The 17,450-nt window shown below is 38.1% G+C and overlaps 2 protein-coding genes across 3 annotated transcripts in view; one reads left to right on the top strand and one right to left on the bottom strand.

Moving 5' to 3' along the window:
- Window positions 1-2,329, bottom strand: part of LOC107728199 (heterogeneous nuclear ribonucleoprotein K-like) — a 16,697-nt gene extending 14,368 nt beyond the window's left edge. The window contains exons 1-2 of the mRNA XM_016538296.1: window positions 2,259-2,329; window positions 363-473 (exon numbers count right to left, since the gene is read on the bottom strand). Of these exons, the coding sequence (XP_016393782.1) occupies window positions 363-423 (61 nt within the window). The 5' untranslated portion in view covers window positions 424-473; window positions 2,259-2,329. The remainder of the gene's footprint in view (window positions 1-362; window positions 474-2,258) is intronic.
- A 1,272-nt stretch (window positions 2,330-3,601) lies between these two features.
- The window catches only part of LOC107728215 (BDNF/NT-3 growth factors receptor-like), a 48,257-nt gene continuing 34,408 nt past the window's right edge, over window positions 3,602-17,450 (top strand). Inside the window, exons 1-11 of one of the 2 annotated variants that reach the window (XM_016538313.1) lie at window positions 3,602-4,169; window positions 5,918-5,992; window positions 6,083-6,154; window positions 6,303-6,371; window positions 6,486-6,631; window positions 6,730-6,881; window positions 8,597-8,732; window positions 13,096-13,410; window positions 13,529-13,546; window positions 14,664-14,681; window positions 14,810-14,838. In XM_016538313.1, the coding sequence (XP_016393799.1) occupies window positions 3,976-4,169; window positions 5,918-5,992; window positions 6,083-6,154; window positions 6,303-6,371; window positions 6,486-6,631; window positions 6,730-6,881; window positions 8,597-8,732; window positions 13,096-13,410; window positions 13,529-13,546; window positions 14,664-14,681; window positions 14,810-14,838 (1,224 nt within the window). In that variant the 5' untranslated portion in view covers window positions 3,602-3,975. The remainder of the gene's footprint in view (window positions 4,170-5,917; window positions 5,993-6,082; window positions 6,155-6,302; window positions 6,372-6,485; window positions 6,632-6,729; window positions 6,882-8,596; window positions 8,733-13,095; window positions 13,411-13,528; window positions 13,547-14,663; window positions 14,682-14,809; window positions 14,839-17,450) is intronic. The other variant, XM_016538312.1, reaches the window with a different exon arrangement.

Here is a 17,450-nt window from a genome sequence, read left to right on the forward strand (position 1 = left end):
ACAGCGGAGCTGAATGAGATGCAGATTCACTCTCTGCCAGCAGGTGGCGCTTAAAGCGTTTCCGCTGTAAACAAAGAAGCGCTGTATGCATTATACAGAGGCAAGATGAAAAGAAAAAATACCATCTAAACTTTTCTAAAGACAGTAAGTTCCCCTCAGACATGCATTCATATAAACTCCTACACCTAAATGAATCGAGATTTGTTTAGCATCTCAACCGATTTGAATCGTCACATATTTGAATCGATTTTCAACCGGTTCGCGGTTAATCGTTACATCCCTAGTAAAAAATTAATGGGAACTACTTTCAAAACCAAGGTCACAGAAAAAGTGGACAGACACAGTTGAACTCTATTGGTTACCGTTAGTGTCAATGTTACTGAAAGTGGTCTCTTCTTCCTGCTGCTCAATTTCTGTCTCCATTGTCTTCAGCCAGCGGTGAAACTGGAATAGGCTGTCCTCGACGGGTAACTCTAAGAGACATATCATTTTAAGTGTTAAAACAATGCAGAAACTACACCATTTGTAATGTCAACATGAAATCAAAATTATACTTAATGAATACACTTTCCTGGTCTTAACGTAGAAAGTTTGTTATTCCAAAGAAATAATTTCATAAATGTTCATCAAAATGTAATAGCTTGTTCTATATCAGAATCGACTTTTAGCAGATGTAAACAAGGCCTCATTTCTCAACACCTCCAAACACCTGTCAGTGATTCTCACTTGGTTTTGATTCAGGTGGTGACCCAACACAGTATAAGAATTGTACAAAACGTAAACACAAATCCTTAAAATCAAGGGCTGACACATATTGCATTTACGAAGAACTACAACAATAAGCAAAATTATTAACATCATGTAGATGCAGAAAAGAGACCAAGGCAAACTTTATATTATTATTAGCCATATTACCAAGTGAGATGAATGTGCTAGAATACTGGAGAGTTTGACTGGACCAATGGCCTTTGACATCATGACACCACAAAATAAAGGAAGTGTTTCCTTATCTACTGTAAGACGGTAAGTCTGTTTATTCCTCCAACCAAACTACACATGATTAGATCAATCTATAATTTGTTTATGGCATCATTATTTACCAGAACAGACCAGCAACCAGCTGAAAACCAATGATACAGTGACAACTTTTCACAATCCAATCATTTCCAGATGAATAAATTCAGGTTCCATCTTACTTTTTTTTTTTTCTTGTTCACTCTGAAACGTCATATTAAACAGTCAAACAAGTCTGTGTCTGTACCATGTTACAGTGATATTATTAGAGGACAATAATATGATACTAAATATGACCATTTTCATGCACTACGGTATTTCCGTAGTACTTAAAAGAAAATGCTAATTTACGATGATGATATTTCTTGTTTGATAAGTTAAGCGTGCGGTTACTTTAAAAGCAAATTCAAAATACGAACAAAAACAGGATGTACAATAAAAGAACGCAATATATTAAAAAAAACATTCTAAATCAATATATTTCAACAATTACAAAACCATTCAAATGCAAAGTGCATTTATTTTACCCGCAAAAACACAGTTGTCAGTATTTTAATTATTAAATGAGACCTAACGATATCGAACTATTCACACTGGTTATATATTAGAAGCACTTAGTTTAGGGCTGTGTCAAGGCCCAGTGTTTCAAAATGGTGCGCAAGTAGCATTTAGCCTGCTAGCCTTACAGTTACAGTTGCCATAACAATGATGATATTTCTTGTTTGATAAGTTAAGCGTGCGGTTACAAGCCTTCATTAACTAACAACGCAGCTGAATTTACTGAACTTCACGAAGGAAATACATAACAATATTGCGTACTATAACAAGAACACGTCCAAAAGATTTATATAAACGAAATCTTTCTGCACCTGCGATGTATGGGCACAAAATGGCTTGTTTTCCAGATTCACTCTTATTGCGAGCAAAATGACAACACAGGCTTTGGTTAGTCCATTTAGTATACTTATTTATAAACAGTTTGCGTCGGCGTGCAAGATTCTGCTTTGGTTAGATAATAGGGAAATGATTATCTGATGACTGTTGCTTATGATCAGCAGGAAACTCCATTTTGAGAATTGCTTACCTTAGCAAGCTAACTGGCTAATTTACAGCACGGCGACGCATATAACACTTAACAGTCTAATTAACGTTCGACGCTTCTGTTATTTATTACTCCCGGAAATAACTGTACAGTTCTAAAAGGAGGTGCCTGTGTAGAATACGACTCAAAATATTGAACAAACCTGCAGGCAGCCCTTCCGTCACACCAATATTCGCCCGAAATATCTGCGCCTTCTTCTACTTTGATTTCAATGTAGGTTTACGTCCAATGTTTAGCTTCGTGATTGGCTGTACCGGAATTCAAACGAGCGGCTGTATTGGTTGAAATGACTGTCAATATAAAACCTAAGAATCTAATTGGGTAAGAGGGCTGTCAGCTAAGTATTGTTGCCCCGCCCCTTAGCATTCGCTTACATTATAGGCTATCGTCATAGCAACTGAGAAGCGCTCGACTTATCTTGCGTTTAACAGCTTGGCTTCATATACCATAAATAAAAAGAGACTTTGTTTAATCACCGTTTGTAGTGACAGATTTACAGTCGATAATGGTGCAGCCTCTCATGTCTTTCAGCACTGGTTTGGTTCACAGAGTATTGTTAAAAAAATACAAACCCCAGTCAAACTGATCGGACTAATCCTGTCTAATACAGTTCTCCCTTGTTTTAAGATCAAAATGCTTGTTTATTAATGGGAATATAGCCTATTATAATTATTTGGGTAAAACGACAATCCCGCTCCCGCTGACCGTGATAAAATATGTTGCCTTTGTCGCCCCCTCCTGGTAAAAATATAACAGTTCGTCACATTTCACTTAATCTTTTGGCTTGCGCTGTAGTGATTTCCTAAACCAAGGCCCTTCAGTGTACTCTTGCTAAAAACAAAATCAACATGTTTATATAACGCGTGGAATCTAGCGCAGCTGGGCTCTAACTTCTCTCTCTCACGGACGTAGAAATGCAAGCATTGCTGTCAAATGTGAGATTCAAAGGCGCATTTTCCGAATCCATCACCGCGCCTCGCCGTTCCCTTCAAACAGACTAATTCGGTAAACACGCTAAAGTGATAGATTATTACTAATATCATGTCGTCTCCTTTTACATAGGCTACACGGCGATTGGAATGCGAGACTGGCATAACCAGTAAAAAAACATCCAGGCATTTTTGTTTAGCAATTATTTTTCTAGATGCAGCCCATCTTGTGCGTCAAACAGCACGTCACACTCCGCTAATGGCTATTCATGAAGTTGTGGCATTGTTGAAAAGAGCACGATGGAAAAGCAACACAGCGAGCTCAGACTGAATGGTTAAACAGATGAAAAAAACAAATGAAAATGATCAAGTCATTTCCCAAATGATTCGACATCCCTGTCAACATAAATCTCCCAAAGATCGCCCCATTGGCAGCACAGGTGATCAATTATTGCCGATATGGCATCGCCGAGAGCGTCTTTAACGTCCCCCTCCACATGTAATTACAGCAGCGATGTCTGAGGGAGATGCGCTGGGTAATCAATAGGCGCTTGCAGCAGGTACGCGCTGCTGCCTCTTCACTCGCGCGCAGACGCACGCGCGCACACCGTCTCGCTTGTTTTCTTGCCCAGCGCTGGATGTGAGGCGTCAGCGTCACCGCCGCAGCCAGTAGACACACGCAGCCCGCGGCCACGCGTTTCTCCACCGCGTCTGGAAGAAGCGAAGCCCGGATAGCGCAACATATTGGCACGCCAACATTTCCCCGCTGCGTTATCACCTTTCTACGGAGACCAGATAAGGCCACTCCATGACAGTCTCGCGTCGCGCACAACGTCTTTGCGCATCCCACAGCAGCGGCGTCTCATCTCGGAATTGCTGAAAATACTACAAGACATTACACAACGCTGAACGCGCCGCGCTAGACCTGCCATGACCGCAGGGGTTCGTGGAATGGCTCGATTGGGTCTGTGTGGGCTTTTATTCGGGCTGCTGAGGCTCAGCTCGGCTTGTCCTGGGTCGTGCTTTTGCAATGCCTCGAGGATCTCGTGTATCGATCAAGAACCAGGGATCGAGGATTTCCCTGTCTTGGTGCCGGAGTCTGACATGGAAAACATCACGGATATGTAAGTGGAGTGTCTTAGCGGAGAAATGGACCGGGAGACCTGCTCCAGCATCACGGATGCGTGAAAAAAAAGCATGCGCGCGCGTGTGTGTTTGCGAGTGTGTGGGTAGATTCCTCAATTCGTCGAGGGCCAAAATAAGTTTAGTGCCCCGCTATTCCATGACATGCCCGTTTCCGTTATGAGCATCTGTGGAGTTCGCTTCGATCATTCTTGCGTATGAGCTCTTGGCATCAAACAAGACCATAGCATGACATGCAACAGACATCATGTGTCGTGTGTGTGTGAAGAGAGGATGAGTACAGGGTGGGGGTCACGGTAAATAAGCAATAAGTTAGGAAGATAGCATATCTAAAGGGTTTTCTTTTGATAAAGATGGTAACTCAGATAAATTTTTGTGCGGCTGCTGACTCACCTTCGCTGACTTTCTGTACCAGAACAGGAAAAAAAAAGAGAGACAGCGCTATCGCCTTACACTAGATTGTATAAATTGACCACATAACGCAATTAGATGAATACCGGTGAAGATACAGCGTCCGCTTCATAGAGATTTATCAGTGCTGATCTGCTCGAGTGCCTGCGCTGACAGACGAGCCGACTTGAGAGACCGTCAAATGGCTTGGTCTTGGGGGAAAAATGTGCTTTTAGGCCTAATAAACTGCTGTTATTTACGAATGAAATTAAGTTTTACGCGTACGTTATTACATGAGTTGTTGTGTATAGGTTAGTTGGGGAGTAGTCTAACGTGTCCGCAGAGCAATAGGCATCGGCGCCTACGCGAATATGTCACTCCGTTTCCACGACAACGGCCCAGCGGACCCACTCCAGGCATGTGCGCGCTGTAGTGAAATCATGGCTTTTTCACGCGGACCTTTATTAACTTGTTCATGTGGTGACGGGTTGATAAAAGAATTTCGTATTACGGAGCGTCTGTTTTAGCCATCGCTGAAAATACGGTATATTTGATATTGAGTGATAATCAATTTTTGGTCTATGTTTTCGCATGCCAGTGCGGAATGAAAACAGCTCGGCTTGATTTTATTTGTTAGGCGCATGCCTATTTAAATTGTACGTTCACATATAATATTACCGAAACTCTAAATAGAAACCGTTGTAGTATATCGGACTGCTGTGTAAATGCCGCGGCATACAGGAATTTCAATAGGCTACCATGCTACTTTTTTTGTAAGGGCAAGTTTTGTTTTTGACAAGGTACCATGGTAATAGTATTATCTGAACTAGGTAGAATACAGTTTAAAACCAATGTAATCAATTCCTTTTTATTCAGCAAGAAATTGATCAAAAGTGACAATAAAAACTTTCACATTGTGACTTTCTATTCACTGAACTTTCTATTCATCAAAAATCAGGATTACCACAAAAGGATTAAGCAGCACTACTGTTTTCAACATTGATAATAATACTTCTTGAGCACCAATTTAGTATTAGAATGATTTCTGAAGGATCATGTGACACTGAAGACTGGAATAATTACAGCTGAAAATTCAGCTTTGCCTTCCCATAAATAAATAAAATGTTAAACTATATATTATTTTAAACTGCAATAACATTTCACAACATTAGTGTTTTTACTGTACAGATTTGATGAAATAATTGGCGAGCATGAGAATTCTAGCAAAACATCAAAAAATCTCACTGACCCCAAACTGTGGATGGTAGTGTATCACAGTACCACAATGCTACTGTGTTTATGAATCTAATGTGCCTAATCATTCCTTTCAATTCCACAGATACATCTCAAATCAAAAAAGGCTACTTTCAATCGATGAGGACCATATGAAGTTCTACTCAAATCTCAGGAATTTGTGAGTATCTGAATTTTTTTGGTCATGCCAAATGTTAATGAAACTTTATAGAACAGCAGAACTTATGTGAGCATATACTGTCTCACACAGAACAGTGACCAATACTCACCTGACATACGTATCTACGATGGCCTTCTTCAACAATTCCAAACTTCAATATCTGTGAGTCTTTTTTGATACTTTATGTTATTAAATTTAATGAAATTATGCAGCAAATATTAAGCACATGTGTTATGTTTTCAAACAAATGTTCTATACTGTTATTCTTTATTTTTAATTAGTTAAGTATTTTTCTACTCTCTATCTGTAGGAATCTCAGAGACAATAACTTATCAACACTGTCTTGGAGGGCACTTCGTAATTCAAACTTGTCGACTTTGTGAGAGTTTTTTTTATTATTAAAAAAACTGTATGTACAGTGCTCTGTTTGTAAACCATACAAACAGCATACAAGCATCTTTCTGTTCCTGAAGTCTGTTTGGGTTTGCTTTAGGTTGCTCTCCGGGAACCCTTTGCAATGTGAATGTAAGAACATCTGGATCAAAGTCTGGTTGGATGACAGTGAGAGAGATGGGCTGCTGTGTCTACAGGAAGGAGGAAAAGCAAAAGCCCTCTCTAGACTCACTCTTCCTTCATGTGGTAATGAAACCCAATGCAGTTTTAAGTCGCACAGATTGTGGTAAGAAATATTTTTAAAAATCATCCTCACAAACATGAAAATTCTGTCATTATTTCAGAGTATCCACGTGTCGAGGTCATCCCTGCTGTTGTCAGTCAAATGGCAGGAAGTGATGCCACAGTGATGTGTAGTGTGTCAGGAGCCCCGACCCCCGAGCTCTCCTGGAGCTTAAACTCCAGTGATCACCCTCCTCTCTCAACCAGCTATGAGGTAACACCATGTTTGCCTTTTAAGTATAAAGCTAGTTCGGAATAGCATACTACTATAGTGCTCTTACTCTTTCTGTAGACAGAATGCAAGTTGAATAGAATATTATTAGATATGTAGAATATATGGTTGACCTGCTACATTTGCTGAGATATGCAGTATTATAAAAAATAAGTATGGAATATTGTATCCCACAACAATGCAGTTTACTAAACCTTTTATACAATATTCATTTTCGAAAAGCACAAAAGATATTTGAATGAAATCTAAAAAAATGTCTGTCTTTCCATTGAAAGTCCAGCAAAACTATGACTATGAAGTTTATAAAGTGATACAATAAAGAATAGAAGAAATCCATATGAATCAAGTGGTTTAATCCAAGTTTTCTGAAAAGGCACAATCGCTTTATACGATAAACAGATTTAATATATCATTTTATTCACATATAAACATTGATCAATGTTTATCTATATTGCCTTCTCATTAGACCGCATGAGACCTGTTTGATGTTCTCTATGTATGTTTATGTGTGAATAAATGCTCAAATTTAAAGTTTATAATATAAAGCAATCCTGTCTCTTCAGAAGATTATTAACTGCTTAACAATAGTATTGGATTAAACTGCTTGATTCATTATAATATTTTTATAAACTTTTTGATCCATGAAAGTTTTGGTTAAATGCATTTTCAAATGAGGGACAGAAATCTCTCAGGATTCATTAAAAATATTTTTGTGTTTCAAAGATTAAAGAAAGTCTTAAAGGTTTAGAAGGACATGACAGTGAGTGACTGTTGACAGAATGTTTAGTTTCTCTATTTTGACTTTTGATCCATCTTGAAAAATACTTTTTTATTGAATTAAAATATAAAATAAAAAAAATTCAATTTTGTCTATTAAAAAACCACAAAACTTAACATTCTTATTTCAAATGTAACAACTGGACATACTCGTGCAATGCAATTATGATAGTATTCCATTCTGAACACAGCCAAGTCTCTTGAGCTTTAGCATCAGATCTAATATTCCTTGCAGACACATAGCATAGTGAGATCTTCCACAAAATCATAAGTAAACCTAAGGTGGAACTACAGATGGAATACTAGATAGAAAACAGTGTTTTAACAGACTATGATAGCCCTATTTATTCTATTAGGCCTATACATATCTGCCATCCTCACATCAGTTATAACCTCTCTCCTCCTTGTGCCAGTTTTACACATTCAGGACACTTAAACACTTAATCTCTGTAGCATCCTATAATGTGCTTTCAAATATCATGATTGATCACAGCGCTGAAACCACAGATGCTTGACTCTAGCCCGTAAAAGCTTTGTGTTTCCATTAATATTTAAAATGCTCACTATACTACTTACATTAAATGAGCCTTCACCCATAGTGAAAACAACAGCCTGTATGACAGATTAAATACATTGACGTGTAGAATGAGAACTTGGATTATTTAGCTCCAGTTAATGCCGCAATTTAAGAAAAATAATACATTTGGCTGAAACAAATTGGAGTATGTTTTGTTAAGTTGATTTAATGTATCAGAATATTAGAATATTAGAAAGACTTGTGTGTGAGCTATTTTTACTTTGGTCAGCAGGCAACCACGACCCAGAATACCCTGGCAACCACAAAGCGCATGCATGCCAAATGTTTAAAATATGTTTAAACATAATCAGATCAGATCAGAGTTGTGGTTTCTTTCTCACAGATTTCTCACAAAATGGAGCTGCAGTCTATTCTGACTCTAAGTGGACTTTCACCTGATGACAACGGCAGAGAGCTCACCTGTAGTGCCGAGAACATTGTTGGCCAGACTGAGGCTTCAGTCCTTCTCAATATTCTTTGTAAGAACTCCCATTGTGTTGTGTGGATTTGCTTTGCATTGCTTTGACAGAATGAGCCCCAAGTTAAGGTCCGTTCCAGTCCTCTGTGACAGAAGGCCTTGAGCTCAAATGGTGGGTCATGACCAGTGGTGGACGAAGTACACAAGTCCTGTACTTGTTTTAAAGATACTCTGATGAAATATTACTCCATACTTTCATATTTATAAATGTATAAGTACTCCTGTACTTATTTTAAAGATACCCTGATGAAATATTACTCCATACTTACATACTTATAAATGTATAAGTACTCCTGTACTTATTTTAAAGATACCCTGATGAAATATTACTCCATACTTACATACTTATAAATGTATAAGTACTCCTTTTGAATTCCGTCTTGAGTAAGAGAACTGATCTGTAAGAACTACATATTATTATCATTATATATTTTTTTGCAATTTAATGTGCTTCATCCTCATGCTCAAAAAACCTATTTTAAGAGAGAGGGGTCTAATGTCCCAGTCACTCAGATATAATAGACCTAAAATAGGTTAGAGCTCAGTCTGACATTATTATGAATTATTAGTAGTCAGCACACTGGAGGATCATAATACTCTCGGTTAGTGCTGCGCGTTATGACCAAAAATTTATATCACGGTATTTTTCAAAATTATGACGTTTTTTTTTTTTCATGCATGACCGGGTGTTAACAACATTTTCTACTGACTGAGAGAGGAAATACTGCAGTAGATTGACTTAGAATGCCAAATTTCACTGTCATGATGAGTGAATATTGTAGAAAATTCCACACTAAATAGTTACTAAACATGACCCATTAATACATGTTAACCAGGAGTCACTCTCAAACGCGACATCGTCTGATAAAATCAACATGCATCTACACTAAAGAGCGGCTATCCGGTGGTTTTGGCTATGGCCACGTACACACTGCAGTTAAATTCGGTTGTCGGTTCACCTTTTACTCGTTAATCGCGTTCTGTACACACATAATTCACTAAAATACGGGAGCGACAGCCACATTCTACAACCGCATTAACTCCCGAAAAATACAGGTAGTGACAACCGCATTTACAGAAATTCTACGCAGTGTGTATGGAACTGAACTGAACATCTAGTTGTTAATGACGTATTTAAACGTGCATCAGAAATGTGTCTTCCTCTGTATGTGAGATGCAAGAAAATAACAGTGAAAGAAGTCTTAACTTAGCACATTTTGGCTTATATCGAAATCCTCCAACATTCTTCTTTACAAATCCTCCTTTTATACTTCTAATTAGTGATTAGTCATCCGCCCGGAACTGCTTCACTGCTTTACAATAGTAAACGCAAGCTAGATTAAATGGATTATTACGTTTTAAATATGGTTATTTTTCTTACAAAAACGCTTCGATTCGCTACAGTAGGCCTTTGTTCGCCCCCGGAGCCATGTCCTAGGATGCCTTGAGGGTGAGTAATTTATGGCCTAATTTTAATTTTGGGGTGAACTAACCCTTTAAGTGGAGTAAAAAGTCAAGACATTATGCTATAGAATGCAGTAAAGTAAAACTGATTTAAAAAAAATTACATACATACTAAGCACTGATCGCACAACCCGCCCCACAAAATCAGTAGGGCATTAAAGGCTGTGTATCCAATGAATCTTAATGTATTTTAGTGCAAATCTATCTGTCACTTGAGAGAAGCAATCCAAATTTGGCAGATTCCAACATGGAGAGGTAGTGTGACATCCTCATCTTTAAATACAATGAATGATGACTATGCAAGGTGAAACATCTAAAAACTACTAAAATAGAGGATTCCTTTATTTCATGTATCGCAGTTTATCAACTTATAAAAGTCCAGAGATTTTCTTTGCAATGAAAGTGAGAGGTACCCAAAGTGTGTAGTCCCTTAAGGACCATGATACATGTTCAGATAAACACTTAAAAGTCAGTCAGTTTCTTCATTAGTTCCATAAAAAAAGTAATAATGTAACATAATTAGATACTTTTTTTAAGAGTTATGCAATAGTGTAACAGGTTACTTGGTAAGCTGTCCCAACACAGCAGATGACCATGTATTAGAAGTCTAGAGCATGTTATGTTCCCATGCATAGGATAATGCTATTGTTAGGTTACTGAATTTAACAAATCTGGTTTGCATTTACCAACATTATCATGAAAATATAGAACTCTGCTCTCATGTGCACGAACAATTACAAATAAATTGAAAAGTCACAATACTGCAATAAACAATATTATTGTTGAATGTAGGTTTTCATCAGACCTAATTATGACTTTGTTCCACATTTTAGAATAATAGTGAAGTCATCAAAACTAAAAAAATAAAAATACAGGCGGTGGCATTGGAATTATGTAGTGAAAAATGTTAAATCTTGTATTTGAGCTTAAAAGTCGCCACCCTTTGCCCTTTACAGGGGTACTGTTTACAGCTCTGCACACTCTGGGCTTCCCTCAACCAAAATCATGAGGCGCATCCTAATTTTAAACTGTAGTGAAGGCATCCACATGTATGCTGGACACTTGTTGCCTGTCTTTCTTTCACAATCTGTTCCAATACATCTATTTAAAAAAAATAAAAAAAAACTATAGTTTTGAAGAGGAATTGATATGTAGGCATGGAAAGTTGATTCATTCAAGTTGAGTGTGTCCAAACTTCGATTGGTACTGTAAGTAAAACTCACTGAACCTCCAATAATTTCCCCATGAATTATTATTTCAGTGGTGGAATGTGTCTGTTCATCAAAGGTGTAATTGACTTCCTAGAATTTGAAATAACGATTCATGTCATTGAGCTGTCACATCAGAAACTTTGTAAGTGATTAATATTACCATCATTTTTCTTTGATTTGTAAGCTTGATGTCTACCAAGTATATTTTGACATTTTGACAAAATAATAAGATTTCAAACTGAATAGGAGGCTGTGGGTCATTTGACATGAATGCTTAGAGATTAGATGGCTTCCTTTAAGAGAATGGTAGGTTGAACTATTGGATGGTTTTTAAGAGTTCAAGATACATTTGAAAATGTGCCAAATGCTTAAGATTCAGGAAGTTTCCCCTCAAGCTATCACATTAGTCTACTGGGCCCGACAAAACTCACATTGTTGCATAACACTGCTTGAAAAACCTTTCCCACTTAATAGTAAGCTTTGAGCCTTGTAGAATTTACCCGTTTTATTTTGTGTTTTTTATTGATATTTGTGTAGTTAAAGGAGTAGTTAACACATTAAGGACAAAGTAAAGATTTAAGTTGAGGATTTGGTGAAAATTCAATGAAGATCATTTACTCACCCTCATGTCATTCCAAACCCATATTTTCTGTCTTCCCTGGAACACAAAAGCAAAGTCCAAACTGCTCATTTTTGTACAACAAACTACAATTTTTTTTGTAATTTTTTTTCATCAATTAATATACAGCACTTTCAGTTAGCAAGGATGCAATAAACTGTGCTCATTAAAAAGTGGCAGTAAAGACTTTTACATTGTTACAAAAAAAATCTAGGCCTATTTCAAATAAATGGTTCTTTTGAACTTTCCTGAAAAAATCCAAAAATCTTGAAAACGTTTCCACAAAAATTTTAAGCAGCTACTATTTTCAAATAATAGGAAATCAGTGTTTTACATTCATTTATGAAAGATCATGTGACAAACCTTGCCATCAGAGGAATACATTTTTTAAAAATCTTACCAACCCTAAACTTTTGAATGGTAATAGACAGTAAACAGGCTGACAAGCTTCATAAAATATCTTCAAGGCCTTGAAGCTGTATGATTCATGCTTGCACAAATTCAAACTTGGCACATGGCAAACGGCCGTGAGAATCAATGTGAGAAACAGTGACTTTTGACTTCAGTGACATCAAACATGACTCAATGCGTCATGAGGAGCAGCTTGGAAATTCTGCTGGAAAATCATATGGCTTTGAACAATAAGCAGCAATCTATTCCTTTAACAGTCTCTTTTTTATATGTACATAACATTTCTGTATGTTACACTAACATGATGTTTCATTTCCACCAATCAGCGACAAATCAGTTAACTTTGGTGAAATCCTTTTAACCATTTGCTTTTGGTTATGCATTGCATCTTTCTTCATGTTGTGTTGTAATATTACAGTAAGCCTCTTCATTTCTTGTCATTCTCTTGTATTTCTCACCCTAGAATCCCTCTATACTGCCCCTTCGTCCCATGTGCTGTCACGCCTGTCAGACACTTTCCTTTCGTCAAACTACAGCGAAATTTTCCATGTTCCTCTCGTTTACTCCTTTGGTACATCCTGTTATTACATTTCCTCTCCTCCTCCCCTCTTTCCTTCTCTCTATTGTTCCTCTGTCCCTTCTTCTTTCTCCTGGGTCAGTTCCCCCTACTATCGTGCAGCTGTACCAGCCTGTGAGGAACCAGGACTGGTGCATCCCTTTCACTGTGACGGGCAACCCGAGGCCTGATCTGCACTGGTACCACGAGGGGAAGCTGCTGGAGGAGCAGCAGTACATCAGGACTGAAATCCATGAAATCACGGATACGGAGTACCACGGCTGTCTGCAGCTGGACATTCCCACTCATATCCATAATGGCATTTACACGCTGGTGGCTAGCAATGAGTTTGGAGAGGACAGGGGAAACGTGTCGGCGCACTTCATGCACATACCTGATGTGGACCACTCAGGGACAGGTGGGCTTGGGTTTTCCTGCATCACTCTAAAATGTATGTTTTATTTTATTTATTATTATAAATAATACAGCCTATTAATGTGTACAATCAAACATCTGTCATATTTTTGTTTCCACAGAGGGAGTGTTCTATTATGGTGAGTTATCTTGTAAAACAATATTTTGGTTAATTAAAGCAAGTAAAATTTTAAATATAATAAAGTTAGTTGAATTAAATTTGACCCTAAAATTTCACCCTATGTTCATAAGAAAAAAAAACAAAGAAATCCATTTTAGGACCTTTAAGATTTTTAACATTGTGACAGTATTTTTTTATGTATTTAAAAAATTAAGCACATTTTCCCCACCAAATAAATATTTCTTTCTTTCTTTCTTTCTCTTTCTTTTTCCTTCTTTCTATCTTTCTTTCTTTTTTATTTACTATATTGTGAAAACCTCTTATTCTTAATTTCATACTGAACTCATGAAAATCTTCCTGTTTGGATACAATTATTTATTTTAAATCATTATTGTAAATAATGTTTAGTACAAAGACTATTGGATATTATACTATTAATTAGAGAAATTTTACAGTTTTTTTCAACTGCTTACACACATTTTCAAAACTTTGCCTCTTTTTTTCAAAACTTTACACACAAATCCAAGAATTGCACACACAAAATGCAAAATGACTCGCATCTCTTGCAAAATGAAGCACTGCATTCAAAATATCACAAACACATCTCAAAAGCAAACATTTGCAAACACCTGTGCCATAATATTAATTTCTGTTAGATTTTTGTGTGTTACATACAGAATTGTGTATTGTGTTTTGCAAAAAGTGTTTTATGAAATTGAAAACTGAGACAAAAGGCCAAGAATTAGTGTATGGTTTTGCAGATTTGGTGTGTGGTTGTGTCTGAGTGTCAGGTTTCAGAAATTGTGTGACAAGTAAAGATTTTGTGTGTAAGCAGGTGAAAAAAACTGTAAGTAGACTACTGCCATTAGGGGCTTTGTGCTTAATTGCTATGAAAATAATTGCACAATGCAAAAAAAAAACGTTATAGCTCTAAAGAGAGACTTAATTTTCTTTATGCAAAATATAATTTCTTATGATAATGAGGTGAAATATGACCAGTTTTCATGAGATTCACCCAACTGCTCTTTGTAATTCATAAATATATATATATTTATATATTGTGATGTTTATAGAATGTTATATATCACTACATAATCCATTTCCATTTTTCTTTCCATTTAAATGATGTAACACAGACACAACATTTAGTCCAGGTAAGTCTGTTCCTCCCTTTATCACTCATGTATCACATGAATTTGTTCAAACCTTCGGGCTTTTATAGTTTTGAACTGCAGTCCTTTAAATAGTGTAATTTGTTTCATCTGCCTTTTTTTTTTTTAAGAAACCCCGCCACTGGAGGACAAAGTCGCGGTATGTTTTTGCATAGTGCGATTAAAGGAAAATTTCAGGTTAAATACATCTTAAGTTTTATTGACAACATCTGTGGACTGCTGTTGATTACCATAGAAAATGCTCCAGTTACTGACGTAACCTCGGTTCCCTGAGATAAGGGAACGAGCGTTGCGTTATGGGTTATCTTCTTGTTTACCCTGTTACTGAAGCCTGATTTGTTAACGTTTGTGTAACTGCACAAACCAATTGCGCTTTAGCCCGCCAGAAAGGGCGGAACCGACCTCTATGTAAGTCGGCTCAATGCAGCATTTCATCAGAATCACTTCGACTGAAGCGACAGCCATCGATTTGCGTGCAGCTTATAGTATGGCAAGTGACGCAACGCTCGTTCCCTTAGCTCAGGGAACCGAGGTTACGTCAGTAACCGGAGCGTTCCCTATCGAACGTTCACTTCACGTTGTGTTATGGGAACGATATCCAATCACGCCGTGCTATGAGCAGAAACATAACGATCTGCTCTACGAGCCCAGTTTAGAATCACTAATTTAAGGGCCCCTGAAACATGAGAGCTAAACTTAGTCCCGAGCATTAGCCAGGGATACTGACACAGTTGTTTCCGCCTCCGGGAGAAACCAGCAGTTTAAATGGATAAGATGTCCAAATTATAAAATCTAACTAATGTGGACGGCGACGACCAACCAGCGGCCACACAAATCTCACTGATGGAAATCCCGTTGGCCCACGCCCAGGAGGAGGCCATTCCTCTAGTTCAGGGGTAGGCAAGTTCGGTCCTAGAGAGCCGCAGTCCTGCAGAGTTCAGCTCCACAGCTTGTTCGGGTGTGTTTGATTAGGGTTGGAGCTGAACTCTGCAGGACTGCGGCTCTCTAGGACCGAACTTGCCTACCCCTGCTCTAGTTAAATGGGCTCTCACTCCTATAGGGCACTGTGAGCCCACTGAGGCGTAAGCCAGGGCGATCGCATCTACAATCCCGCGAGATAGTCTCTGCTTTGTGACCGGCAGCCCTTTAGAGCGGCCTCCAAAGCACACAAAGAGCTGCTCAGACTGTTTGAACGACTTAGAGCGCTCAATGTAAACTCTGGGTGCCCAGATCGGGCACAATAAGTTCTGACCCCATTGACCCTCCACTACAGGAAGGGCCAGCAGGGAGATCACCTGGGCTCTGAACGGAGTTGAGAGCACCTTAGGCACATAACCGCTACGCGGCTGAAAAACGACTTTACAGTCGTTGGGCCCAAACTCGAGACAGGAAGCACTGACCAACAGTGCTTGCAAGTTACCCACTCGTTTGACCAATGCTAAGGCCAAAAGCAAAGCAGTTTTGAGCGTCATGACCCGTAAGTCCGCCAATTGGAGCGGCTCAAAGGGAGGGCCCTTGAGGGCCCTTAGGACTAGAGACAAATCCCACGTTGGCACAGTCCTGGGACGAGGAGGATTTAACCTCCGAGCACCCCTCAGGAATTTAACGACCAAGTCGTTCCTGCCGATAGTCTGGCCAGCCACGAGAGAATGATTCACTGCGATGGCTGCCACATAGACTTTAAGTGTGGATGGGGTGCGTCTAGGGCTGTAACGATTCACTCGTTTTCTCGATGCATCGATTACAAACCCTGACGATGCAATGCATCGATCTTGAAACATGGATTTTTGAATCATAAATCGCCGATTTCGGACAGTAATCGATTTAAAACGCTAAGAATCGAATGAATCACGATTTCTATAGCGATTCAATTCTTTCAAAATATATACACATGAAATTACTACAAGCACGAATTAATGGAGACCTTGAACAGTGTTCGTGCCTCGCATCTCTCCTTCACGCGCTCCACTATTTACCGCTTGTGACTGTCACAGGATTGCGCTAGGTTTATCTGATAATCAGATGCATGAAAGTAGCATTCGTTGAAATCAACAGACATCGGGCGCGTTTTCTTTCAGAATTATCATTCGCCGATGGTGAGAAAAAGTTAAATACTATAGTATTTTATTTTATGAAAATGAGATAAAGAAGTTTTCGCACTGAAAGAGAAGTGATCTCGCGCTCATAGAACTTAAGACTTGCCAGGCTATATCTGCAGCTAATCTGAATAAAAAGCAGAATGAACTGAAACGTTAAGACAATAAACACAATAAATAAATAACATTTATGAATGATGCAGTGCTAATTGACATATCATTTATTACAGTACAGAAACTATAAAGTATATTTTCTACCTTATTCTGTGCAGAAAATTGAAATAATTGTTTGTAGTATATAAAACAATCATAAAATTATAAATAAAATGTCATGCCATAGCATCATTAAACTAGCATCTAACAATGGACAAAAGTGTTTTTTTTCTGTAAGCTATGGTTCTCTAACCATAAAGGCTGCTGTGTAATTTGCCCCCTTACTAAGCATTTAAAGAATTTAGGGGAAGCATTTAAATAATCCTGTGAATGCACTTAAAGAAAGCAGAATCAAATCGTTATAATCGAATCGAATTTAATTGTGAATCGAATCTAATTGAATCGTTCTAACTTTGCAAAAATCGTTCTTGAATCGAATCGAAAACCTATGAATCATGAATCGAATCGATTCGCTGTCTACCCAAAGATTCACAGCCCTAGT

The sequence above is a fragment of the Sinocyclocheilus rhinocerous genome, unplaced genomic scaffold (assembly GCF_001515625.1).
Source record: "Sinocyclocheilus rhinocerous isolate Xijiao unplaced genomic scaffold, SAMN03320098_v1.1 scaffold847, whole genome shotgun sequence".
Lineage (NCBI taxonomy): Eukaryota > Metazoa > Chordata > Actinopteri > Cypriniformes > Cyprinidae > Sinocyclocheilus > Sinocyclocheilus rhinocerous.